Consider the following 27,122-nt stretch of genomic DNA (forward strand, 5'->3'; position numbering starts at 1 on the left):
AACAGATATTCTACTAATTTAGTAAGCAAGGGTGTTAAATATTTTTTCTTCCTCCTGAATACTTTGTCAGTCGCGAATTGTCCCCTTTTCGAAATAAATAAATAAAACAATTCAATTAAGATTCCGTGAGCAGTGTTCTCCTCGCCACAGCACTAGTCGGAGTGAGAATGGTGGGGTGACGCCGCCTGCCGTTGCAGGTACTACCAGGCGACAGAGGAGGGGCAGCCGTCCCGCCGGCAGGTGTACGCCGTGCGGGAGGGGGCTTCCCCGCGCTGCCTCAGCTGTGACGTTTACAGCACCGAGGGGAACCCCTGCCAGAGAGCCAGCGCCGATTTCAGCTCCGACTTCACGTGGTCGATCTTCACGTGTCACGGCCCGGATCCACCAGTCCTGTCTGTGCGTTACACGGCCCAATTCGCAGGTGAGAAATTTACTTTCGCTCCTTTCCAGTCTTCACATCGTGACTTGTGAAGTCACACATATTAACGGCCTCATTTCTGGACCAGTCTTTCTTAAACCGCCACTGCCTATTATTCAGTGTTACCTGTTGTAAGATTATCGGACTATCGCATACTTGCCTGTAGAGGACGAACGGCACCGTCAAACGTCAAGGGAATGTTGACGGTGTCTTGAGGAACAAACAAATTCAGGATACGAATACATCTAGAGTAACATCACCCATGAGCGAGCAGTAAAGGAAACAACAGAAAAATTTGGAGTAGGAATTAAAACCCAGAGAGAAGAAATAAAAACCTTGAGGTTTGCCGATGGCATTGCAAATTTATCAGAGACAGCAAAGGACTTGCAAGAGAAGTTGAACGAAATAGACAGATCTTGAAAAGAAGTTATAGGATGAACATCAACAAAACCAAAACAAGGCTAATGGAATGTAGTCGAATTAAATCAGGTGATGCAGAGGGAATTACATTAGGAAATCAAACAATTAAACTAGTAGACGAGTTTTGGTATTTGGGCATCAAAATAACTGATGATGGTCGATGTAGAGAGGCTATAAAATGTAGGCTGGCGAGGGTAAGGAAAGAATGTCCGAAGAAGAGAAATTTGTTAACGTTGAGTATAGATTTAAGTGTCAGGAACTCTTTCCTGAAAGTACTTGTACGGAGTGTAGCCGTGTATCGAAGTCGAACATGGACGATAAACAATTTAGACAAGAAGAGAATAGAAGCTTTTGAAATGTAATGCTACTGAAGAATGTTGAAGATTAGATGGGTAGATCACGTAACTAATGAGGGGGTCCTGAATAGAATTTGGGAGAAGAGGAGTTTATGGCACAACTTGACTAAAAGAAGGCTCGGTTAATGGAACACGTTCTGAGAAATCAAGGGATCACATATTTAGTCATGGAGGAAAGCGTGGAGGGTAAAAATCGTAGAGGGAGGCCAGGAGATGAATATAGTAAACAAATTCAGAAGGATGTAGGTTGCAGTGGTTACTCGAAGATGAAGAGTCTCGTAGAGGATAGTGTAGCATGGAGAACTGTATCGAACCAGTCTTTGGACTCAAGATCACAACAGCATCAAAATGGTTCAAATGGCTCTGAGCACTATGCGACTTAACTTCTGAGGTCATCAGTCGCCTAGAACTTAGAACTAATTAAACCTAACTACCCTAAGGACACCATACACATACATTGTAACGGCTCCATGTAAGCCGCTACATGGCTCGACCCCACAACTAAACTCACCTGAGTGCCCTTCCGACACTCAGGGAAGAGCCTGATGATAATTAGTAAGATAGGGTTATTTAAATATAGACGATCATTTTAATATTAGATATGGTAATTGTCTGCAAAGTGTGAATGCGAACGTTTGATGAGGTACGCGTGAGATGTCGTCTGTGGGTGTGCTATAGGCATAGTGGAAGTGTAGCCAACCTCGAATCTAGTAGAGCGCGACTGCACTGGACCAGAGAGGCATAAGCTCCACGCGCGTCATTAGCGCTCGTTAGGTTGGCAAATGACTGTGTGCGGTATCTCTGAGTCCTTGCAGCCACGATGTGTGGACCCGGACGAGGGAGACCGTATCGGGGTGGTTGCTGGGAAGACCTGGGTGAGTAAGCACGCTCTGCTCTATCGCTCCGATAGTTAGCGAAGATTCAGAATTCCATGTTCACTTTGAACTTGGAAGCAGCTTCCCTGCTGAGGAAAGCCACTATGGTATTTCCTAGAATCTTCTCGGTTAGGAGAGATAGGGAGATGATTTCTTTTGCCAAGTAATTTCATGGGAATTGTGTTCACTGCACTTGGGAGTGAACAGGCGCTCATTGCCGAGTAATACTCAGAATTGTTCAATTTGCATTTCAGTGTGATTGTGAAGTATATATGCAAAGTATATGTTATTTAAATGTGTTTATTGACTACTGATTGTGAAGAGATTGGTATCACGTGGTCCGCCGACCCCCTGCATTTCTTGGTGAGAAGCTTCAGCTCGACGTAATTACATTTCGTGATCGAGCTGGATCTTCTACGTAAATTCAGGCGTGTGATTTAATTGTTCCTTCATAATATCCAGTAAAACTCGCAGAGTTAGTTAAATGTGAAGGCGGGACTTGTCCGAATTAAAGTTACAGTTGGAACCAAGTGCTCTCTCCCAATGTTGTCCCACTTGGTGTATGGGAACCTTCCTCTTTTATCTGTTAGATAAAATGAATAGAGTGAATGTTAGTGTGTGTGTGTGTGGATAAATGATGATAGAAATGTGCAGGCGGCAGTCATTGTCGATTCACTGCACATGTTAGCCGGATGTTTAACTAAGTTTACTTAGATATTATACTATTAGTATCACGCCAGCATTCCGTGATAAGTGAGAGGGAATATTTGAGATGGTAATGTTCATGGAATAAATGTGATTGTGTTATTATATAAATATGTTACAGTGACTTCTCCCAGCCACACCATATTCCCTTATCATTTCACAGAATATTTGGTATGCGTATTTCAGTTAATCACCTGTCTATGTACCACTCATGGGCATATTTCATTTAATAAACTCTGTAAGGTGGTATTAAAACTTCATTATAATAATATTCTAATTCTAACTTGATCAAAACCACCGAATAAAACTTTAGTTTGAGTATTGATGCTTGTTGCTGCAAATGGCCGCCGGCGGCTTCTATAGTACAGGTGCCATTTATAAAATTGAGGATGCCTGCCGAGGGTGCGGAAAGCAAGTATCATGCAACATGCCCGAGTCACGATTCGAACCTGCGACCGTAGCGGTCGCTCGACTCCAGACTGTAGCGTCTAGAACCGCACGGCCACTTCGGCCGGCTGACAACAGCATCCAACGATGTTACGGAAGGTGCGTAAATCCACCACCCCCCTCCCCCAATCCCATCCTATCCCTTCCCCAGTGAAGGAGAATTTTTTTTATTATTATTCGAATTTGGCGAACCCAGGACCATCTCAAAAAGCCGATTTTTTCCCATTGTTTTTGGTTCCACAATACTTCTTCATTCTTGCATTCTGTTGCTCTCTTCTTTCTTCTGTCTTCTGTCCACGTTCCTTCTATCGTATTTTATCTTTCCTAATGGGGAACTTTGACGTTTTATACGTTTTCCCTCTATTTTCTGAATCTGTCTGTTATTTCCAGCTCTTGTATATTTAATTTGTGTTTCTTGGATTTTCTCGAGAAAGCTGAATATTTTTTGTCAGCCTTTCGTTATCCATAATTTTTAAGTGGTCATGAAATATAAAACTCGGCTTTCTCATTATATTTATTATACAGAGTAAGTCAAGATGAAAGGTAGTGTTAGTGATTCTGAATAAAAATCTTCGCATGGATGCATGCTCCATTGTGAATGGTTTCCGAATGTAAATTGTTATTTATTTCCTGTATTATTTACAAATTGTTGTTGTTTACAATGTACCACAACAGTGTATAAACTACATCCCAAAGATGTTCGGGCTCACATGGGATTCATCTTCTTCGAAATGACTTAGCGAAAATTCATCTAAGGGTGGAAACGCACATGTCGCCTTACACGCCCTAAATTAGACACGTGTAACCAGTTTGGTTAAATTCTCTGGCTGATGGCGAGTTTGCGAAATTGTATGTAACATGAAAAATTAATATGACATATAATAACAGTAATAATAATGTCGGACACTAATTTACGACCGCCAGCCGCTGTGGACGAGCAGTTCTAGATACTTCAGTACGGAACCGCGCTGCTGCTACGGTCGTAGGTTCGAATCCTGCCTCGGGCATGGATGTGTGTGATGTCCTTAGGTTAGTTAGGTTTAATAAGTTCTAAGTCTAGGGGACTGATGACCTCCCGTAGTACTCGGAACCATTTGAATTATTTTAAATTATCGACCTATAAATGATATAGGCCACACAGTTGCGATTTGGTTAGAATAATGTTTATTCAGAAAGCCAACTAATAGCGAAAGTGGTCGTATTTAGAGTTGCTGTCACACTCGAGCGCATATCCATTTGATGCAGTTCCATCATTCACAATCTCATCGCGGAATACAAGTCCAATACTCCACTTCGTTATCTATGCGAAAAGTTAGAGTTCACACCAGGCGCGCGGCTGCTCAACGCTCCGAGACTAAGTCCCGCGACACCACACAACGCGAAATTTTCTGAGTCGTTTCACTTCCTAGCTGCCTAAAGACCGATTGTCTGCTTTCGCATCTCAATCCGAACTGTACCCTTTGGTGTCTTGATCAGAACTGAACTGTCCGCTTTCGCGTCATCACCAACACTGTCCCCCGGCCCGTCTCCGGTCGCGTCTCTCCGTGCCGAACATCTTCGCTCAACTGAGTAGCGCAGTTCCCTTCCCTGAAGCCGTCCATCTGATTGGCTACAGCTTATTCTACATTATTTTACATTTTAACATATTTAAATACTCAAAGCTTGACCACTTTCACGTTCTAAATAAAGTAACAACAGTATCCATTACACAATAAACGTTAAATTCTTTTACATAAAACCAATACAATTTCCCTCTTAATTTAGAATGACGCGGCCAGTAGCCTTGCACCAATGAGCTTTCTGAGAAATAAATAAAGAGCAAAAGTAACTATTATGCACTAAACTTTACAACAAATATTCTATTACCTAATGATTCAATAAGGCGTCACGCTGTCATCGTTAAATGTGTTTTGTGTGGAGGAAATGATGATCTGATGCTTAGCTGAAAATACTGATAATTTAAATTTACTATATCTTTTAAACAAATAAAGTTACAGAGTTGATATTTACAACATTTGTCATTTTAATGTGCGCTTTTATATGAAATGTCGATCGTTAAGATCAACCAGAGCGTTCAGATTTTTGCATTCAGGTCTTTGATACAAAACTTGTTATTATACATATGATCAATATTAAAGTTTTATTGGGATAACCATGAAAATTTAAGAAAGATGGTAGATTAAAATTTCTGTGGCTTACTACAGACTTCAACAGTTTTCATAAATGTTTCCCTTTAAGGCTGATCTCAGGTCCGCCATATTTAACACTGTTACGCCTCCCTGGTCACAAACAGCTCCAATGGGTTTTCCTATGACGTAGGTTCTCGTCTGTCTCACTCGCACACTACAGCGCTTAGGCTTGATCAGTCTGGCTTCATTCAGCACAATATACGCCTATGGACTTTCCCCATCTCGTGGCGAATCTGCGCTCGTTGTGGCACATTGTCCTGGACGACAGGATTCGTTTCACAATTCTATGAAGGCTGCCTCTTTCGGCCGTATACTAAAATGAGAGCGAAATGCTCGCTAATACACGAACTTAAAGAAGATAGGTTAACTATTGTTCCTTGCAGTAACGCAAATGTAAGAAAACTAGGGTATTGAAGAACATTACTGACTTGTCTTGCTTGCCAGTTTATTATCGCAATCAAAAATCTATTTGGATGGACCGCAATCATTTGAAATCTTGGTTTTTCGAAGAGTTCGTTCCATCTGTTGCAAAAGACTTGAAAGAAAAACAACTCCCTTTACGTGCTCTATTGCTGTTGGAGAACGCACCATCGCATCCATTTGAGAAGCATTTAATGGAAGAGGGCACAAAAAAAAGGTTGAAATGGCTCTGAGCACTATGGGACTCAACTTCTGAGGTCATCAGTCCCCTAGAACTTAGAACTACTTAAACCTAACTAACCTAAGGACATCACACACATCCATGCCCGAGGCAGGATTCGAAACTGCGACCGTAGCAGTCGCGCGGTTCCAGACTGAAGCGCCTAGAACCACTTGGCCACCGCGGCCGGAAGGACACAAAAGCTATGTTCCTTCCACCAAATGTCACATCAGTAATCCAATGGATCAAGGAGTGACAGAATGGTTAAAAAAGTGGTATCACAGAAAGTAGATCAGCTAAACTTTAGAAAAGTCCCAAGAAGATTGGAACGTGCCTGAAGCTATGAAATCCCACAACGTCAAAGGTGTTATCTATACTATTGTTGATTCATAGGAGGGACTAAAAACTGAGAAGCTGCGAACATTTTGGCGTAAGCTGTGGACGAAAGTTATAACTGAAGGTGACCAGATTGGATGCATGCAGGAGATCGTTAAATATAATCAAACTGTACAATCGAATGTCCCTGCAAGTGAAGTCGAGGAGTGGATTGCCCAGTGCGACAAAGACTGTGAAACCAGTGAAGATCTCAGTGACAACCAGATTATTGTGGATGTTTTGGAAAAGAAGGGTGAAGAAACTGTGGACGAGGACACGGACGGTGAAGACGACGAACCCCTTACACAGATTTGACACCAAGAACGCTTTCGATAGCGACGTTCAGTACATCGAGCAGAACTCAACCGCATCGCCTGAGGACACTGTGTGGTCCAAGGAATAGAGAAACACTGCAGCTAAGTCTAGAATTTCATCTATAATTGGCTTTCTTCATAAGTAAGCATGTAACAGTAACAGTTTTTGTGCGGTTTATTGCGCTGTTTTTACTGTAGGGACTAGTATACATACCTGCAGTAATCATTTCTGAGTTCAGAGATTGTTTATTTTAATGTAGATCCGCATTTTTCTGTACTTTCTGATAATCCAAACATTTTTTCGTTCCGCCCCGTACTCCAGCCCCAAAGGTTGTTGTTTTGTTCTTGTGGTTTTAGAGTGCACAACTACAGTGGTCATTAGCGCCCAGATTAAGTTATGAATGCACTGCGAGGCACAAGGTTAAAACAGCAACTAAAAAGGACAACACTATAAAAGGCACATTAACAGGCAAAGGATTAAACGAAAACAGCATAATCAAATGTCCTTAGACAGGTTTGTCACGTGGATAAAACGAATAACGCGAGCAGCTGCTCCTGGGTCATCCGCTAAAATGGCATCCAGAGTACATGGCAGGCTAAGATCAATGCGCAGTGTATTAAAATTCAGACAGGACGTTAAAATGTGGCGTACCGTCAGCAATTGCCCACATGGGCAGAACGGCGCCGGCGCAGATGGCGATGGCTGAACCGGCAGTGGCCAATCCGTAACCGGGCCAAAACGACCTCCTCCCGCCGAGAAGGGCGTGAAGAGGTCGTCCAAGCCGTGGGGAGAGGTTTCAAGGCCCGAAGCTTGTTTTCAGAAAGTGTAGACCAATCGGCATGCCACAGCGATAAAATGTGCTGACAAATGACCCTGCTAAAATCAGATGAAGGCACACAACAAGAAGCTGTCCGAGGCTGGAGGACCGCAGCCTTGGCCGCGGCATCTGCAGCTTCGTTCCCAGGGATACCGACATGGCCAGGAACCCACATAAAGCTAACCGGAGAACCGTCGTCCGCCAGCTGCTGATGAGAGCGTTGGATCCGGTGCACGAAAGGGTGAACCGGATACGGATCACTCAGGCTCTGGATGGCGCTCAGGGAATCAGAGCAGGTGACATCAGCAGAATGTCGGTGGCGGCCTATGTAAAGAACAGCCTGATAGAGGGCAAATAGCTCAGCTGTGAAGACCGAACAATGGCCATGAGCCGGTAATTGAAACTGTGTGCCCCGACAATAAAAGAACACCCGACACCGTCATTGGTCTTAGAGCCATCTGTATAAACGAAGATTGTATTAATGAACTTCGAACGAAGTTCTACAAACCGTGAGCGGTATACCGAAGCCGGGGTAACCTCCTTTAGGAGCGAGCTGGGGTCAAGGTGCGCCTGGAGCCAAGGTGGCGTTGGGCTCTCGCCCACTCTAAAGGTTGCAGGGAGTGAAAAATCAAGGTGCTGAAGGAGGCGACGAAAGCGAACTCCAGGGGGTAGCAGGGCAGATACATACAACCCGTATTGACGGTCGAAACAGTCGACCTCGATTTTATTTCGTGTAAATTACTATTTTTGTGAGCTATGGTAAAGTAGTGCACTGATAATTAATTTAACCAAATTATCATAAATATATGAAACATTTTAAATATTTTATTGTTAGTAGTATTAAATCCTAGACAGATGTTGAACAGTAAAAGTGATACAGACATTACATTACGTTTGGTGCAGCGCTGGAGGCGCAGAAAGTAAGAAAGTGTGTGCCTTCCTCCGCCCAATAGACGTCAACCTTGGATTCAGACCTGCACTGCATAGCATTGAACTTGTAGTGATTAACAACTGGCAGTAAGCCACTATTTAATGGCCTGGCCAGACAAAACACAGCCTGCGGCATTGAGCCGTAACGGCCAGGCCGCATCGCCAAAATGCTCGTTGTCGTATCGTACCTGTCACACACAGCGCGGCTTTGCGGGCTGCCGCACCGGCCGGCGCCGAGTTGTTACAGAATACGGATTGCACGCAGGCCACAGATGCTGTGCACATCTGGTGGCGCATGTGACTGACGTGTGGCGGCAGGGGCGACGGCTGCTCTGTCGTTCTGCACCACACCTGCAAGTTGCTAACGAGGTTTGCGGTCGCTTGCACAGTGTGACAGCAGCAGCTGCTATGGCCAGCCGCTCTTGCCTGTGTGTCATCCCTTGCCTCTGAACGCCCCGGCCGTCCGCAGCGGCGCAGCCAACGTGAATTACTACACTCGCAGACTGCACGCAGTAGAGATGGGCAAACTGAAACACATAACTGTTTCGAAACAAATGAAACAGTACAATGTAATGTTTCGATACGATGTTTCGAAACAGTGAAACAGTTTGAGGTTTGTAATCTAATAAACTTACACATTTTATCATCTCGAATGTCTACTGTATAAGTATGACCATATAAACACAAATGAGGTGTGAGAGCGCTAATCATATCGCAGAAAGTATGAAACTATCACTTAGGCTTCTTGGCAGTTTCGTATTTCCTGCAGCAAATGCGCTGCTTCCGTGTCGTGTGATTTTCATACTTTTCAATTGTCTGAGGACAGCCGTAGCAGAAGACGGAAGAACCACAACGAACGGAACTGGAGATGGGAGCAAACTGCAGAAACAACGGATATGCTACTGGGATTCCCACATTCCGTTAGTATGGGTAATATACCCATCTTGCTAATTTCCATGCACACAAAGGGAATCATTGTGGATAATAGGCACAGTGACTATAGACTCACAAATAACGCCAAATAATTCGAATAAATAACAAAATATAACAGAAAAATTTTTTGTCTTGCAAGGTGTTTCGAACCGTTACTATTAATTCACCATGCTTCCCCGCCCTTCCCGTTCACCATTACACTATGAGTGATATGTCAAACAGCTTCTGATGCACTGTAGTGTCAATAGATGACGTTTCTGGACAATTCGTTATTCATCTCCCGCTAGCTGCGTTCCATGTTAACGTGGTCAGTGTGGCAATTCGTAGACCCGACATCAGAAGAAGAGAGGCCCCTCCATGCTGCAATGATGAGGGAATTGAGAGCACCCGAATGCAGCTTCCGTCCACAATGCTTAAAGCGCCAGCAAGAGGGACACGTGGCTACACACTGTGACAAGAGCCCTGTAGTCGCAGGGCAAAGCTGGTTCTGGGGCGTTTTGTTTGTGTGGGTAATGTGCATGTATCGGCGAAGAGGAGGCGGGAGGCTTTGCGGATTTACCAGAGGAGTTGGGGAGGATGGGGCAGAGGGGTGGGATGGGGGGTTTCTCAAAAGGACAGAGTATCCCCAGAGAGTTATAAATGAATTAACAGAACAATAAGTTTGCCTCTGAATGCTTGGTTGCCGTTGAACATACGCAACCCACACAAACAAAACGTCCCAGACCCTGCTTTGCCCTAATACTCCCTATTTGTGCTATGTTTGCTGACAATCATTCCTACAGCATGTATGTTTCCATGCATACACTCTGGAATTGCTCGAAAATGTCTGCAAGTAAGCGTGTATATGCGTCCATAGAAAGTCTTACATACTGTGCGATGTTAAATTCGTAATGAATCTTACCTCCTCAGAACTTTCGTACTTCAATTGAAATATTCGATTCTGTACAAATTTCGGCCTGACTTGAGTTAATTTTTTACTTAAATTATATATTCCATATCTAAAGATAATTTTGCATATTTTTGATCGCTAAAACACCATATTTCTGATAAAATAATGTTATTTTTCATATCGATCCTTTTAGCGCCATTGATCTTGAAACATGAAAATTATTGTTCACAACTGTTAACTTCAATGAGTCAAAAATGACTTTATAGTGAAAGTAATGTTATTATGATTTATTTTCATGTAAATGAAACTTCTGCTTTCATTTTGAACTGTTCTAATTTTACTATCAATAATTCAGTTAACAATAATGCAAAGACAAGCAGCTGATAGTTTTTATATTGTCAAAATTTGCAACTTCCATTATTAATTATTAGGTGCATAAATCTTTGTACAAATAATTATTTCCAGAAATCGTTATGTAAATTATACCTGAAAAGAAATATCGGTTAAGAGAGTCACAATAACAAAAGTCATTCGAACTACACCCCCTTATAGAAGGATATGGAAACTATATATGTAATACCTATAGAATTCGTAGGCACCATACGCGCCATAATAGTTTCAATTGTTGTGGAGATTAATCCACGTAACTGTCAAGTTTTTTTGTGTTGTATTGATATGTTGGTTATTGGATATACTTAACAAGTGGTATTGCAGAATATATACTGATTATGTCAAAAAGCAGCCATATTTCAGCGAATTTTACTGAAACGAAACATTTCGACACTATTAATTGGAAAGCATAAACAGGAACCAAAGTCCTAGACAACGAGCCAGCATAACAAGAAAAGTAACATTTATCAGCTAATGTAATGTTTCTGTCCTTATGAAATTATATAAACGTTACCAGAATAGTCCGTTCACCATAGGATGTTTACTTTCAGTGGTAAGGGATACGTAACATTATAAACTCCTGACAAACATTTACTACATAACCATATTCTGCACCTGTTGTGGAATCACCTGTAAGCTTACTAGAGCATGCAGCTATGTCAGGAAATGTGGTTTCACTGAGTTTCTGCAATAAATCCAGATATTCCTATGGGAAGACCCCTTACTAGGTATAAGCTGAAACTTAGCGACATCAATATCAGCATCTCGATTGAGATGCCATTTCACTATCACTGCTGTCTTTCAGTATATACAGGGTGTTTCAAAAATGACCGGTATATCTGAAACGGCAATAAAAACTAAACGAGCAGCGATAGAAATACACCGTTTGTTGCAATATGCTTGGGACAACAGTACATTTTCAGGCGGACAAGCTTTCGAAATTACAGTAGTTATAATTTTCAACAACAGATGGCGCTGCAAGTGATGTGAAAGATATAGAAGACAACGCAGTCTGTGGGTGCGCCATTCTGTACGTCGTCTTTCTGCTGTAAGCGTGTGCTGTTCACAACGTTCAAGTGTGCTGTGGACGACATGGTTTATTCCTTAGAACAGAGGATTTTTCTGGTGTTGGAATTCCACCGCCTAGAACACAGTGTTGTTGCAACAAGACGAAGTTTTCAACGGAGGTTTAATGTAACCAAAGGACCGAAAAGCGATACAATAAAGGATCTGTTTGACAAATTTCAACGGACTGGGAATGTGATGGATGAACGTGCTGGAAAGGTAGGGCGACCGCGTACGGCAACCACAGAGGGCAACGTGCAGCTAGTGCAGCAGGTGATCCAACAGCGGCCTCGGGTTTCCGTTCGCCGTGTTGCAGCTGCGGTCCAAATGACGCCAACGTCCACGTATCGTCTCATGGGCCAGAGTTTACACCTCTATCCATACAAAATTCAAACGCGGCAACCCCTCAGCGCCGCTACCATTGCTGCACGAGAGACATTCGCTAACGATATAGTGCACAGGATTGATGACGGCGATATGCATGTGGGCAGCATTTGGTTTACTGACGAAGCTTATTTTTACCTGGACGACTTCGTCAATAAACAGAACTGGCGCATATGGGGAACCGAACATCCCCATGTTGCAGTCCCATCGTCCCTGCATCCTCAAAAAGTACTGGTCTGGGCCGCCATTTCTTCCAAAGGAATCATTGGCCCATTTTTCAGATCCGAAACGATTACTGGATCACGCTATTTGGACATTCTTCGTGAATTTGTGGCGGTACAAACTGCCTTAGACGACACTGCGAACACCTCGTGGTTTATGCAAGATGGTGCCCGGCCACATCGCACGGCCGACGTCTTTAATTTCCTGAATGAATATTTCGATGATCGTGTGATTGCTTTGGGCTATCCGAAACATACAGGAGGCGGCGTGGATTGGCCTCCCTATTCGCCAGACATGAACCCCTGTGACTTCTTTCTGTGGGGACACTTGAAAGACCAGGTGTACCGCCAGAATCCAGAAACAATTGAACAGCTGAAGCAGTACATCTCACCTGCATGTGAAGCCATTCCGCCAGACACGTTGTCAAAGGTTTCGGGTAATTTCATTCAGAGACTACGCCATATTATTGCTACGCATGGTGGATATGTGGAAAATATCGTACTATAGAGTTTCCCAGACCGCAGCGCCATCTGTTGTTGACAATTGTAACTACTGTAATTTCGAAAGTTTGTCTGCCTGAAAATGTACTGTTGTCCCAAGCATATTGCAACAAACTGTGTATTTCTATCGCTGCTCGTTTAGTTTGCATTGCCGTTTCAAATATACCGGTCATTTTTGAAACACCCTGTATGTCCTATGTTTGTTCTTGTCCATTGTACCTTGGAGATTGCATATATCTCTGTTGATCATTTTGGTAGGTGTGAATATTCGAATGCTGATTTTTATTTTGATAAATGTACTAAAACACCTATATTAAATTTCTGTTTTCAAGGGTGTAGCATTTCATGGATCTAACATTCCACATACATGGTATTTAGAAGATCATTATCGAGAACTTAAATTGCCTCATGTCTACAAAATCTTCCTGTCATAAGTCTTCCAAACCTCAAATTATAAAATACCTACACAGAAATGTATTGTGTGTTGGTTTGTTGAGCTCTTGAAGTATGGTCTCCATAGTTATTATTGAACGTCCTGAAAGTATTGAAATGATTTCATTCACGTGTGCTGTATTGCTGCCTGTGGCCAATGCTGTAAGCAGTCATAATCGTCAACTATTTCGTTAGGGTCATTATTGTGTGTGTGTTGTGGATACCAACTGCTAATTTTTTGATCTTGAATATCTATAATTCTACTGTCAAGTATGTCCTCTAACACTGGTTAAATAATTTTTTTTGTATTTCACACTGTTGGGGCTTCCTTATATACGTCAGTCATACATAATATTCGACCATACATAGTAAAGTTTTGTTGAGTTGTGAAATTTTTAAGAACATTTGATTCTATAAACCTGATGTTCTTTCAAATTCTATGTCACCAATGTAGGGTATATTGCTTTTTTGGATAAACTGATAGACTGGGTGCCCAAAATATACGGTTTGTCTCTGACTACTCCATGTATTCTACCTATCTGACTACCACTGAATTGTTTAATCAAACTGCCGGCAGTATCTTCTTCTGAAACATTTGCTGTGACATTCTTTCAAATGTTTCAATAACAGGTCTAAATGTTTCTCTGAGTGACTGATTCTTTCCAAATGCCCTAACCTTAGCAGTCGCAGTTTCTCCAGGATAACCTTCTGCGCTCCAACGATTCTATATCTAGTCAACCTGTTGTTGTACACTAAGCAGACGTTGAGATAATATGTACATAACCTCAAAATTGCCTGTGAGGGAACACTTGGTTCCCAGAGTCCATGAGACAGGTGTGTTCGTTTTAAAAATGAAGTATGCTCATCGGCTATGCTATTAAACAAAGCCGCGCCTTAAAACGATCCATGTAGGTGGCCCAAGGCTGTTACCTTCGAATACTGAACGGTTTAAGGCAAGTCCTGCCAAAGCCTCCCCGCTGTGGACAGCATTATGTATCAGTTGTTGCGTACGCGAATCAAGTGCACATCCTGCTCACTAGAATGCAACGTATGAATAGGCTGACACCAAACAGAAACTCACTAATGTTTTCGCACAAAGGAGCACATCCAGTATTTGGCCGTGATCAGTAAGTGACGATTGTGCAGATATTAAGAACAAAATCTACAAGAACCCCGCCCCCTCCCGCCCACCCCGAAATAAAATGATAAGGAATTCCTAAAATAAAAACGTTAACTGTTGGTTTTACAAGATGAGCCATTGAACGAAAACGTAACGACCTCCATTGAAATTAAGCTGTGACAAAAGTATAAGACAGTAGAAAATCCTACAGTACTTTTTCAGAAAACTACCAACTCGTAATAGGCAAACGGGAAAAGGGAAACAAATTATTAACGCTCCCGAAGAAAATTAATACGAATAACGCTAACAAAGCTGAGTTAAATACTACAGGGCTAAATGAGCCTACATGTACTACTGAATGAACTATCCCTAACTGTACTGAAATACCGGAACTGCAACCTCTTTTCTGTCCGTCGCAGTGCGCCACGGGAACTGCTTCATACTACAGCTCACTGACCCCCTCACGAAGTGCTGCCGGCTCCCCCAGAATCCGTCAGTTCCAAGTCCGAAGCCCGAATTCAAACTTGCCTCTACGAAGGCCGGAGACCGAGTTCCATCCTAGCACCTAGCCAACCGCAACTAGAATGCCGCTCTTACCAGCGTGAAAAACGCGACTCCCATGCGTGGTCCACAAGACTCTCATCACAACTGAAAACTATCGTAGAACTGTGTGTAAAGGTCGCACCAATGGCAGACTTATTCCGTTTCTGGAAAATTCTGGCTCACTTCCTACTTATAACATTTGGCCAATGAGAACCACGTCTGCAAGCTTGGCGCGAGTTCCAGTGTAGTAGTCTTGATGACACAAGGTGTCTGGCCAGTCAGTTCTGAATCCCGTCGCCGCGACATGAACGCAGACGGAAGGCAAAAGCCGAAACGGAACAGCACCCACAGGCGCCAGAAAGACACCTCAGCTTACGTTTACAATAGAGCCCGACACTGTCCCCGCATGGTCGCTGCCCTCAGGCGCCCCCCACGTTGGGTCACCCAAATGCACAGTGTCAAATGCTCGTCTTTTGAAGCCTGCGGCAGAGCCGCTATCTGCCTGCGCCTGCATGTCGCTGGCCCTGAGACTAGCACTATATCCCCTGGCGAAGGTTCCCTCCTTTCCGCGGACAGGCCTAAACCATCCTCTGCACACGATCTGAAAGCCGGGCGCTTACAGCTCCCCTGCCTTCTCATCAGCAGCCATAGCAGTAGGCACCACTCTACCTAACTCGCAGAAGACACATTGCCCAGACTAAAGAATATTACACTACTGGCCATTAAAATTGCTACACCAAGAAGAAATGCAGATGATAAACGGGTATTCATTGGGCAAATATATTATACTAGAACTGACATGTGCTTACATTTTCACGCAATTTTGGTGCATAGATCCTGAGAAATCAGTACTCAGAACAACCATCTCTGGCCGCAATAACGGCCTGGATACACCTGGGCATTGACTCAAACAGAGCTTGGATGGCGTGTACAGGTACAGCTGCCCATGCAGCTGCAACACGATACCACAGTTCATCACGAGTAGTGACTGGCCTATTGTGACGAGCCAGTTGCTCGGCCACCATTGACTACACGTTTTCAGTTGGTGAGAGATCCGGAGAATGTGCCGGCCAGGGCGGCAGTCGAACATTTTCTGTATACAGAAAGGCCCGTACAGGACCTGCATTACCCTGATGTAATGTAGGGTTACGCAGGGATCGAATGAAGCGTAGAGTCACGGGTAGTAACACATCGGAAATGTAACGTCCACTGTTCAAAGTACCGTCTATGCGAACAAGAGGTGACCGAGACGTGTGACCAATGGCACACCATACCATCACGCCGGGTGATACGCCAGTATGGCGATGACGAATACATGCTTCCAATGGGAGTTCACCGCGGTGTCGCCAAACACGGAGGCGACCGTCATGATGCTGTAAACAGAACCTGGATTCATCCGAAAAAATGACGTTTTGCCATTCGTGCACCCAGGTTCGTCGTTGAGTACACCATCGCAGGCGCTCCTGTCTGTAATGCTGCGTCAGGGGAACCGCAGCCATGGTCTCCGAGCTGATAGTCCATGCTGCTACAAACGTCGTCGAACTGTTCGTGCAGATGGTTGTTGTCTTGCAAACGTCCCCATCTGTTTACTCAGGGATAAGTTGCCTGTCATCTCGATTGCTAGTGATACGAGGCCGTTGGGATCCAGCACGGCGTTCCGTATTACCCTCCTGAACCCACCGATTCCATATCATGCTAACAGTCATTGGATCTCGACCAACGCGAGCAGCAATGTCGCGATACGATAAACCGCAATCGCGATAGGCTACAATCCGACGTCGGAGACGTGATGGTACGCATTTCTCCTCCATACACGAGGCATCACAACAACGTTTCACCAGGCAACGCCGGTCAACTGCTGTTTTTTGTATGAAAAATCGGTTGTAAACTTTCCTCATGTCAGCACGTTGTAGGTGTCGCGACCGGCGCCAACCTTGTGTGAATACTCTGAAAAGCTAATCATTTGCATATCACAGCATCTTCTTACTGTCGGTTAAATTTCGCGTCTGTAGCTAGTCATCTTCGTGGTGTAGCAATTTTAATGCCCAGTAGTGTATGAACATTGCTCCCACTAACTATGCTCATAATGATTAACCATTTGTGATATGATTATCAATTAAATCGTAATAAAGCCATACTGCCTGGTACAAACACAGATTTTCAATGATAACCGAATAAAGATTCATAAATTAATATCGGGGAAGTAATATACGTGAACGGGCGGGTGTTGACTAAAACCGACCTCAAATGAAACAACAAGTTTACTGTTACCAGTCACTGTTTGGAGTTCAATAACACCGCATAAAAGCTCGCAATGTCGAGAAAGTATATTCACTTCAATAGAAATTCTCTAAAAAATAACGTCATTCCAGATTATGTCAAGACTGACGTCAAAACAAACAAAACAGTGGCTGGTAACAGCAAACTCGTTGTTGCATTTAATGTCACTAACAGTCACGATAAAGCCTAACCTAAAATGTTTGCATTTAAAGAAAAGACAGATCTCTTTCAATGTTCATCAGTTTTCGTAATATTATATTTGGTACTATATCAATTGTTTTACTTTTCGCGTCAGTGTACAGATGGATTGTCACTCTCCTCCCCATCTCACACTGACTGTGGGAGGGACATGTGTCATGTGTATCAATTTGTCTATAGCATGATATATAATGGTATAATTACCTCATTGTTTCAGGTTTGAGACCTTCCTGAAAGCTGCGTCGGTATCAGTCATAAGCCAGTTGCCTTGTTTTAGCAATAACAAGAAAGCCATACTGAGAGTTATTGCAGTAATCTCCACATAAAAATTTTAAACTTGTCAAATGTCATATTAGTTCCTACATGTGCTTTGTAGATTGTTTTAAATTCATATTATACGGTTTGACATGAATTGCAAGGTTTGCATTATCCCTTACCAACTATTTTGAGATCCTAGAGTATGTTTGACTTGGATAAAAGACATCAACCCTCATATGTCACCCCGAGCAAAAGTAGTTCTGTATCTGATCTTTTTTTCAACTGCAAAATCATCAACTGTTATCATAGTATTTCGCTTTAGTCCTCCAGGTGGTGTGACATCTCTGGTTTCTATGAAAGTCTTGTATGAAATACTATCAGTGTCTGTCAGTTTCTCCTACAATAGTTGGTATTTGGGTTGGAATGAAGTTTTTGAAAATACGTACACATGTTCGGAGATAACTCCGTGTGGATGTATTAACAAGGACATTATAACATTTATCTTCCTTCAGTCTGATGGACACAAAGTTACCAGTTGTATATTGTTTGGCAGTAGTGAACCATTTTCCTTCCTATTCTGTTTTTTCACATAGTTCTGAGATCAGTCAGTTAGTACTTAGACCTTGTGAAGAGGATGCTTTGTCCATCTGATCATGTTGATGACTAAATGATTATATCAGCAACACAAAGTTTTATAGAAAAGAAACATACACATACGCCTTAAACACACTTCTTTCTTTTTGTAAGCTCTTACATGTAGTTGCACACAGGTACAAGCACAAATGTGATCGAAATTATGTGCCCACATTTGGTAAGGTGCGGTGTTAGCCTTGATAGTTCTGTGTTGTAGCATGCAGTCAGCTATTGGCTGGCAGAGAGACGCAGTGCAGCGGATGTTTTTAGCCTGTCCAACTGGTGGCCATGGCCTGTGAGTGGCTGTTGACACACAGCCCTACCTCGCAAGGTGCAGTGTGGGGGCAGCGGAGGTGGAGGTGGCATTTTAGTGGCAGCAGCAGTTGTAACTCTGCTACCAGAGTGTGGAGGAGATCCCTCATGATGTGAGCACCATTTGTTGAAATAAAATACAATTATTCCCATCATATCCTAGAACACATACTGTAAATACTTAAACATCAAAAATGAGCTGGTGACTGGGTTGGGGTAAATTTTTAAACAGCACAGGCAGATTTAAACTTAAGAAAAGTAGATTTTTGAATCCCCCGCGATTTTACACTTATCATAAGTGGACTTCTTGAATTCTATTCTGAGTAAAAGTGATATGGCAACCATGAAGCCTAGGCCATTGAGCTGTGATATCATTGTTTTAAACTTAGCAGAAGTGGACTTTGAATTTTACACTTAACACAAGGTGAAAAGAGGGTTAAAAAAATGCTACTCAGAATTATAAAGGGAGATGCCTAAGGTGAGATACCACATAAAAGACAACATTTTAAACAAAATTTATGCTCATATCACATTATTCATATGCTATTGGGCTTGTACGAACATTTGGATCTATAAATGGTCTGAACGAATAGAGTTAAATCAGAATATAGGTGTCATTACTATTAATTTTATGTCCAATGCATAACTTTATTACTAACACACATGCTTAGTGATACATAGTAACGTATGGAATGCCGTAATACAGACGGTGGCCATGATTTTCGTCTCCCTTTTTGGAACATTCATCACGTTACTGGACAAATTTAAGTGAAAAATAAAGGAGGAAGTGTGGATCCATTTGTGATATCAATTAAAGTGGGGGGCTGGTAGTTGCCAAAGATGTCAATTTATTCATTCTTAGGACATACGATTGCCATGAATTTTACAAAGGATAGCTGCAATGTTTTCGAGATGTTAACACACTGATTTCACAAAAAAGATACAATATTAATCTCATAGTCGCCTAAGATAGTTTAATAAAACAAGTTTAACAACGTGAGAGTGCTATTATGAGGATAGTTTTGCGTTATGGAAATACAGATATTGAGGATGGTATGGGACAAAGACGATGGAAAGAATTCCCATGCACTCTTGGGAACCAGCAGGCTAGACTTCAGAAATACACGCGCCAGCGAACTATGGACGCTTAGCTGCACTGTGCGACCAAATTAAAGGATGACTTTTTCGAAACTCTGTAATTGCGTCCCATTAGTTTGAAATTTAGCTCAAAGGTGCCTACAACTTTTATCGTTGATGTAAAGGGTGGCGCCCTGAGTCGTCACACTCGAATTCAGCGATGCTTCAAACTGCAAGATGCCGACAGATGCGGAAAAAAGCCCACAACTCTGAAGTTAATGTGATGTTTAAGCTGGGTTAATGATGTCACAGTAGCACAGTAGCACAGTAGCACAGTAGCAGATTTCACCGAAATTCTTCCCAACCCCACCTTGAACGTGTCACACACTCGGAAGGTTGCCACACCCTCTCTTACGCACATTTCACCCATTCTTTGGCCGCCTCGGCGGTGGAGGTCAGAACCACGACGCCCGGCGTCGAAATCACGCGGTTTTCTACGGATGGCCGAGGGAAACATTTCACACACGCCACTGCACAGAATCTACGCGGAAAGGCCTCAAGGGGTGGCATAAAGGACGTCAATGAAACCACCTGGTACTCCTGGGGCACTGTCCCCACAACATTTCGCTGTCAAAAACGACAGTTTGCAGTGCGCGATGAGCAACAGAACGACGTGCTTGATGGCTTTCGACACTGTTGCCACCCTCTGGGCGTTTCAGTCCTACTCTAAGGACATCGTAGAGCTGCAACCCCTTTGAATGTGATCTGATCCCTATGGAGTGTAGTGCGACGGCAAATTTTGCTTTGGTACACGGGGTGGAACCACTAGGGATCGTTCAAAAAGATTCGACGAAATTTGGACGTGATCCGGAGCAGCAAAGGGGTTTTATGCTTTCTGTTTCGTGCATGCCAGTGACGTGATCACGGGGAAGGGGGAGGGGCGACGGTGCTACATTAGCATGTGCTTGAATAAAACTGCAAAGGGTGTCTCTAAGACTCCCACCCCCAGTTTGACAACACCCTTCGCTACTACCCAAGCACCTTTGTTGAGCACCTTAAAAGTATACCTGTCAGAAACTTCGACACTAGCTGCTCTAGTGCCTGAAAGTAGTCGAAGAGATTGCCTAATCCTCAGGCGTTACAGCAGATGATCACTGGTCCCGATGAGACAAGGTTTAATAATAATTGCTCATTAAACTTGAAACTACGAGTATTAATGAATTTATCTTTGAATAAATGCTGATCTTGCTTTTAGTACCAGAATGTGTAACTTTACCTTCAGTTGTATTAAATTACTGGTTCCTCAGGAAGAGCCCTGGCTTCGAAAACACGCGTATGAATGTTTTAAATACATAAATAGATGGTGCATAAGTTCGCTGCGTTTTCTATAAGACATAATAGAGACTCCAATCATCAATAATATATTCTCCTTCATTATTTATAGCAATCTGACAACCATTTGGTAAATTTCGATTCCGTGACAGTAGAAATTGCGTGGTTTTGAGGTAAAGAACTCGTCAAGTTATATTCAGAGCGTATTTTCATCTGGAAAGAATGTTCCTTGAAGGTTGTTCGATAGAGAGCGGAAAAGATGAAAATCGAATCCACATGATTAGGTGATTAATGAGGGTGTGGAATGACTTCTCAACCGAATTCCTGTATAGTGTTTTTTGTCAATTTGGTAGAATGCGAGCGAGCATTATAGTGGAGTAGCATCACTTCATTCGGTCTTCCTGGTCGTTGTTCCTGGATTGCGTCTGCATGACGTCTCGATTGTTGACAATAAGTGTCAGCAGTGATGGTTACACCTCGGGGAAGCAGTTCGTAGTGCACCACACTGTTCAAATGGTTCAAATGGCTCTGAGCACTGTGCGACTTCTGAGGTCATCAGTCCCCTAGAACTTATAACTAATTAAACCTAACTAACCTAAGGACATCACACACATCTATGCCCGAGGCAGGATTCGAACCTGCGACCGTACCGGTCGCTCGGCTCCGGACTGTAGAGCCTAGAACCGCACGGCCACTTCGGCCGGCACACCACACTGTCGCTGCTCCACCATACACGTAACATTATCTTTTGTGGATGCTCGCAGGTTGCCGGCCGTTGTGGCCGAGCGGTTCTGGGAACTTCAGTCCGGAACCGCGCTGCTGCTACGGTCGCAGGTTCGAATCCTGCCTTGGGCATGGATGTGTGTGATGTCCTCAGGTTTAAGCAGTCCTAAGTCTAGGGGACTGACGACCTCAGATGTTAAGTCCCATAGTGCTCAGAGCGATTTGAACCGTTTTGATGCTCGCAGGTACTTTACAGGGAGTTGCTGCCTTGTTTGGGCTCAACCATTGCTTTCTTTGACTTATTTTAGCATAAAGACGCCATTTCTCGTCACCACTAATGATACAGGGTAGAAATAGTCGGTGTTGTTCACGAGCCAATTGATGACGAGCAAGCAGAGATGCACTTATGACCACCAACTGATTTATGTGGTTTTGGCTTAGAGCATGTCGTGCCCATACAGCCGATTTTTGAACGTTCCCCATTGTATGCAAATTTCGCATGATTTGCCAGTTCTCGAGTACACTGACGTTAATAATCGTGGATTAATGGTTTTAAACGGTCTTTATCAGAGCCCCGAATGTCTTCCTGAACGTGGTGAGACACTAATGTCAAAACGATCTTCCTTAAAACGAGAAACCCATTTTCTTGTCTTGCTCTTTCCAGTAGCATTGTCTACCATACAGGGTGCAAATGTTTGCGGCTGCCTCCGCTACTGTCACCCCTCTATTTATCTCAGACAGAAGAATATGTCGGAAATGTTCGATTTCTCCACTTGACACTCCATGTTCCAGCGTCCACTGGTCCACTCACTATCTCCAGATGACAAAACGACAATATAAACTCAAATAGAAATAGTGAACTACAAGAAAAAAATGACTGTCGATAAAAAAAAACCATATCAACGGGAATACCAACACGCAAAAAGAAAAGAAAAGAAAAACGTTACGGACTTTTGCACGAACCTAATGTAAAAAGAAAGTAAAGTATTCAATTGCTAAAGCAACTGAAATTATAGCACGATTTTGCAATAGTCTTATTACATATCTCTCCCCACATTCACTTTCAAATTTTTATTTATAAGTTGCATCTGTTATTTACAAGACACTATGGAATTGGCCGTTACATGCCGGTCCCACTCTTCCATACCACAGCCAAATGATGCAGAAGACGACACGGGATTTGGCAGGTCCTGACTGGCCTATGTGTGTACAGCAGGGCTTTGCTTCAGTAATGGATGAGTCCACGTTCATCTGAATCATATTCATTTCGTCAGTGTGGTCACTGGAACTGCTGTCAGAATTTAATGAAATCAATAGTCTCTAGTTTCTTCAAGCATGTTAGCTGAGCGAAGAGTTCGCATCTGTACTGCCAGTTCAGTATCATTTTTCACTACACATTCATTCTTCCAAGATTTTGTTATTACTCCCTTTCCGTGACTTTCAATATTATGCCAACCTGATGTTAAAGTTTGGTTTGTAGCATCCTTTGTCAATCAATTCACTTCTGCCAGTATGTATTTTCTTTTGTTCCTTGCCACAGAGCCCTTAAATTGAACCCATCTGTGTTCATTGCAGTTTAAATGAGAGTGTTACGTAGAACTAAAATAAAAAAAACATTTAGTTTAAGTAATTGTTAAACTGATAAAAGGGATAACACTAAGTGAAGTAAGACCATTAATATCATTGTGTGACATGTATCTAGACTTATTTGGATAAAAATATTTCTATAACGGCGCAACAGATCACGCGACAAACCACTGTGTATTTGTTTCTCCTTCACCTCCCCCCCCCCCCCCCCTGTCGGCCAGTGCACTTGCCTCATGTGGCACCCGTCTCACCACATTCAGATTGTGCCATCTGGCAAGACACTGCTTGCAACATAGCGAGGACAAGCACACTGAGCCGGCTGCGATTGGTTGATACCTACCCTCTACCATTCGACTCATTGAATCACCAAGCACAAAGTTAAAATGTATGATGAAAAAGTTTTCATTTGAAGGAGTTACTGCAGCGTATGTGCAACGTAGCGCGACTCCGATGCGGTTACATCAGGACAAACATGTAGACGAGGTATTACAGTGGCATTCGTGTCCTTCCGACGTGCGTGCGGTGAATGTGTAAATGTGAACTACGGCGACGTTATTACCAAATGCGACCAACAGGGACAACGTTCTTTTATTCTTTTCTTGTCTGCTGAAGGACAGACGCCGGCGTGCATCCATCAGAAAACGAAGAATGTGTATGGGGGCAGCATGTCTGTCGAAAACCACCACTGAAAAATGGTACATCAAGTCCTGTCCTACTTCATGATAGCGCCCGCCCTCGTATCACAAATGTTGTAACGCCAAGCCAACTAGGGTGGGAGACATTCGAATACCTGCCCTATAGACCTTATCTCTCTCCATATATTATGCCTTCGGTCCCTTAAAATGGAATTGAAGGGTCAATGATTCCTGTCGGACGAGGATGTGCAGCAGGCAGTTACAGTCCTCTTGATGTAGTACAGCGATACACGCTGTTTCACGAAATGGCTATCTTCAACTTGGTGCGTCGTTGATATGATTGCCTCAATGCTCATGGTGATTCTGCCTCATTGGCATGCCGATCCTGAATTGAACGGCCTTCCAACGGAAACTTCTTGATCGTCCCTTATATTTTAATGGAGATATAGCCCTCGTGCATATGTATTGCCTCTACCGCCTTCCCTGGAGTGGAAGTTGTTTTTGACTGCTATAGACGTGCAGTCCCGAACGAGAACGGAAAGAAAAGTGGCAGGGCAGCTGCTGGCCACAGTTACAGTGGTCTACAGCACAAACTGAAGGCGGCCGACAAAACTCTGCGTGACGAAACACTGGCGTCCCTCTGCTTGAGTGGGAGTAAAGCGCATCTGCGCTGGCAGCCAGTAGGGTCTTAGCAATAGTAGCAATGAGGTGGTTGCTAACACCTCCGGAAAAGAATCGATGGCACACAATAGAGAACCTGGAGAAGATCAACCAGGAGATCATGCAAACATTGGCAGACTAGCGTAGCGACATATGAATACAGCAAAAAGCAAAACACCAATGGGAGAACCCAAACAAAGAAGAGGATATTAGAGTCGAAGTAATTCGGATTCACCATTGCTGAAGTTTATAGCAGCAGCCGCAGGGATGGATTTCAGACATTTGGCTTGACTGTCAGGAGACAATGGTACCCATGCAATACAGCCTTTTTTCTGTGTCACAGCCTAGAGTGGCGGATTGTTAGGTGCTTGTGATGTGCGTACTGTAAGACCTTCAGTACACACACCATCAGATTATTTGAGTTGTGGCTTTAACGAAGCAGGGGAGTGTCAGCAATATGTCTCGTGGTCTTATCGTTGCGTGTTTATCTTCTGCCATTAGGTCATACGATAGAAATGCCACTAGCACGCTTAGAGTAGCAGATTGACGGTGACCAACTTTAAACACAACTTGATTAATTTTCACACACATTTATTAAAGTAATAACAAGCATAAAAATTACTTAACTTGGTTTGGGATGCTATTTACAATTGAGAATCTGAAGTTCCTTTGGTATTGGTACGTTAATCTTATTCTCACATATATCTCTGATACTTGACAAAAGTGTCTATAAATTTATCTTCATGGCTATGTACAGAAATATGATAGTCTTATTTGGTGCAGACTGAAACTTGACTATGGACTGGTACAGACAAATGTAGAACTCATACAGACTGGTACAGACTAATGCAGACTGGTACAGACTGATGCAGACAAATTCAGACTGGCTATTCGGAGGTCTGTACACTCGTTATAATACCTCGCGCGTTCATGTATCACTGCGCGAGTGTGATCCGCGAGGAGAAAGGGTTCTACATTAGCAGCAATCTCATTGGCTGCGTTACATATTCTTATGCGGATCGGTGGAAGCAGAATTTGGTCCGTCTCTATGGCAGCGCCAGCTCGGAATGCAGAGGCGGACGAGCGCTGTGCCTGCGCTATTGTGCTTAGCGGGGTGCGCTCTAGTGGGAAAGTTGTGTACGTGCTGACTACGTGGAACTATGTACACTACAATGCTCCACAGTAGTTTCTCGGCTGAGTGAAATAAAAGAAAATCATGTGACTACATAGGGTTTCGCAGCATAATAATTCTTGAAAGTCTCCTCGGGTATGGTGCCAGATCCTAAAATCACATTGTGAGGTAACGGGCGAGCTGCAGCGCCCTGGAAATATTCTAAGTTCGGAGTAGGCGTGGCTACACGGGCCGCTCGGCAATCCAGGGCCCAGCAGCAAACACGTAGTGCTGCACATTAGCCCAGGTCCAGCGATCGCATGGCGATTAATTCTGTGGTGGCGCTGTGTCGACGAAGGAGACATGCCGGGAGTGCCAAAGAAGGCGGCCTTTGTGAAACCTTAATGGCAGACATTTCACAGTTTGTATAGAAATTAATAGTAGCCAGAAGAATCATGAAACCTCAAAATGAAAAATGTACATTACCATTATTTGTATGACGATTCTGATGGTGCAATCAGATTTTCAATATCTTTATTAGTTTAAAGTTTAGTATCTGACGATCAATTATACAAGCAACGAATTTCCAAAATCTAAACGGTTCATCAGATTTTGTCGATTGACGTGTTTTTAGAAAGAAAGCTATTAGTGTAAACCTAAATTGGTATAAATTACAGGAACGTAACTTGAATAGCACATGAGCTATTGGAGATCAAAGTGGCCAATTACTATCGATCGTGTCAGGCCATAAGTACTCCGCAGTTACACGAAGAAACGTTAGCAGCATGCTTGTAAATGTATTTAATCATCTATGTCTTTGTTTATATCCGATATATACTATTCATGAAGAAATTGGTTAAATATTTACTGTGTTTTAGAAAGCACAGAGACCTTAGGCTACTGGTCTACCTTTTGTTGCTATTCCTTTGATATATGTTTATTTAATTTGTTTATGTATTTAATAATGTGTGTTAGAGCGTGTTTATGGTCCAGCCGTAGGAATATTTATTTAATTTCAAGTTATTTAAATGTAAATCCAGTATTTCGAATGTGTTTCGTTATGTTTGTGAGGGTACGTTAGCTTGCAGACATGGAGGGAGCGGTCTAGCCAATCACAGTGCTCATTACTAGGAGAGACGTATGGAGGTTGGCGAGGAGCATCGTTTCCGGAGAGGACAGGAGTGAGTTCGGAATGGAGCGGCGCGGGACTACGACACAGGACTCGGGGACGCTGGACGCGACGGCGCGACTGACTCACGGTCGCGGAAAAAGACTTGCAGAGTGGGTTTTTGCGCGTCGTCGCGAGAGATAGAAACACTTCGGAGTGCCGACTTGTGAACTTGCGAGCTTT

The 27,122-nt window shown here is 43.2% G+C and overlaps 1 protein-coding gene across 1 annotated transcript in view; it reads left to right on the forward strand.

Annotated features, from left to right (window-relative positions):
* LOC126484517 (venom dipeptidyl peptidase 4-like) overlaps positions 1–27,122 on the forward strand; it is a 314,011-nt gene that overhangs the window by 196,628 nt on the left and 90,261 nt on the right. The window contains exon 11 of the mRNA XM_050108064.1: positions 198–421. Within this exon, the coding sequence (XP_049964021.1) occupies positions 198–421 (224 nt within the window). The remainder of the gene's footprint in view (positions 1–197; positions 422–27,122) is intronic.

This window comes from Schistocerca serialis, chromosome 6 (assembly GCF_023864345.2).
Source record: "Schistocerca serialis cubense isolate TAMUIC-IGC-003099 chromosome 6, iqSchSeri2.2, whole genome shotgun sequence".
NCBI classification, from domain to species: Eukaryota; Metazoa; Arthropoda; class Insecta; order Orthoptera; family Acrididae; genus Schistocerca; species Schistocerca serialis.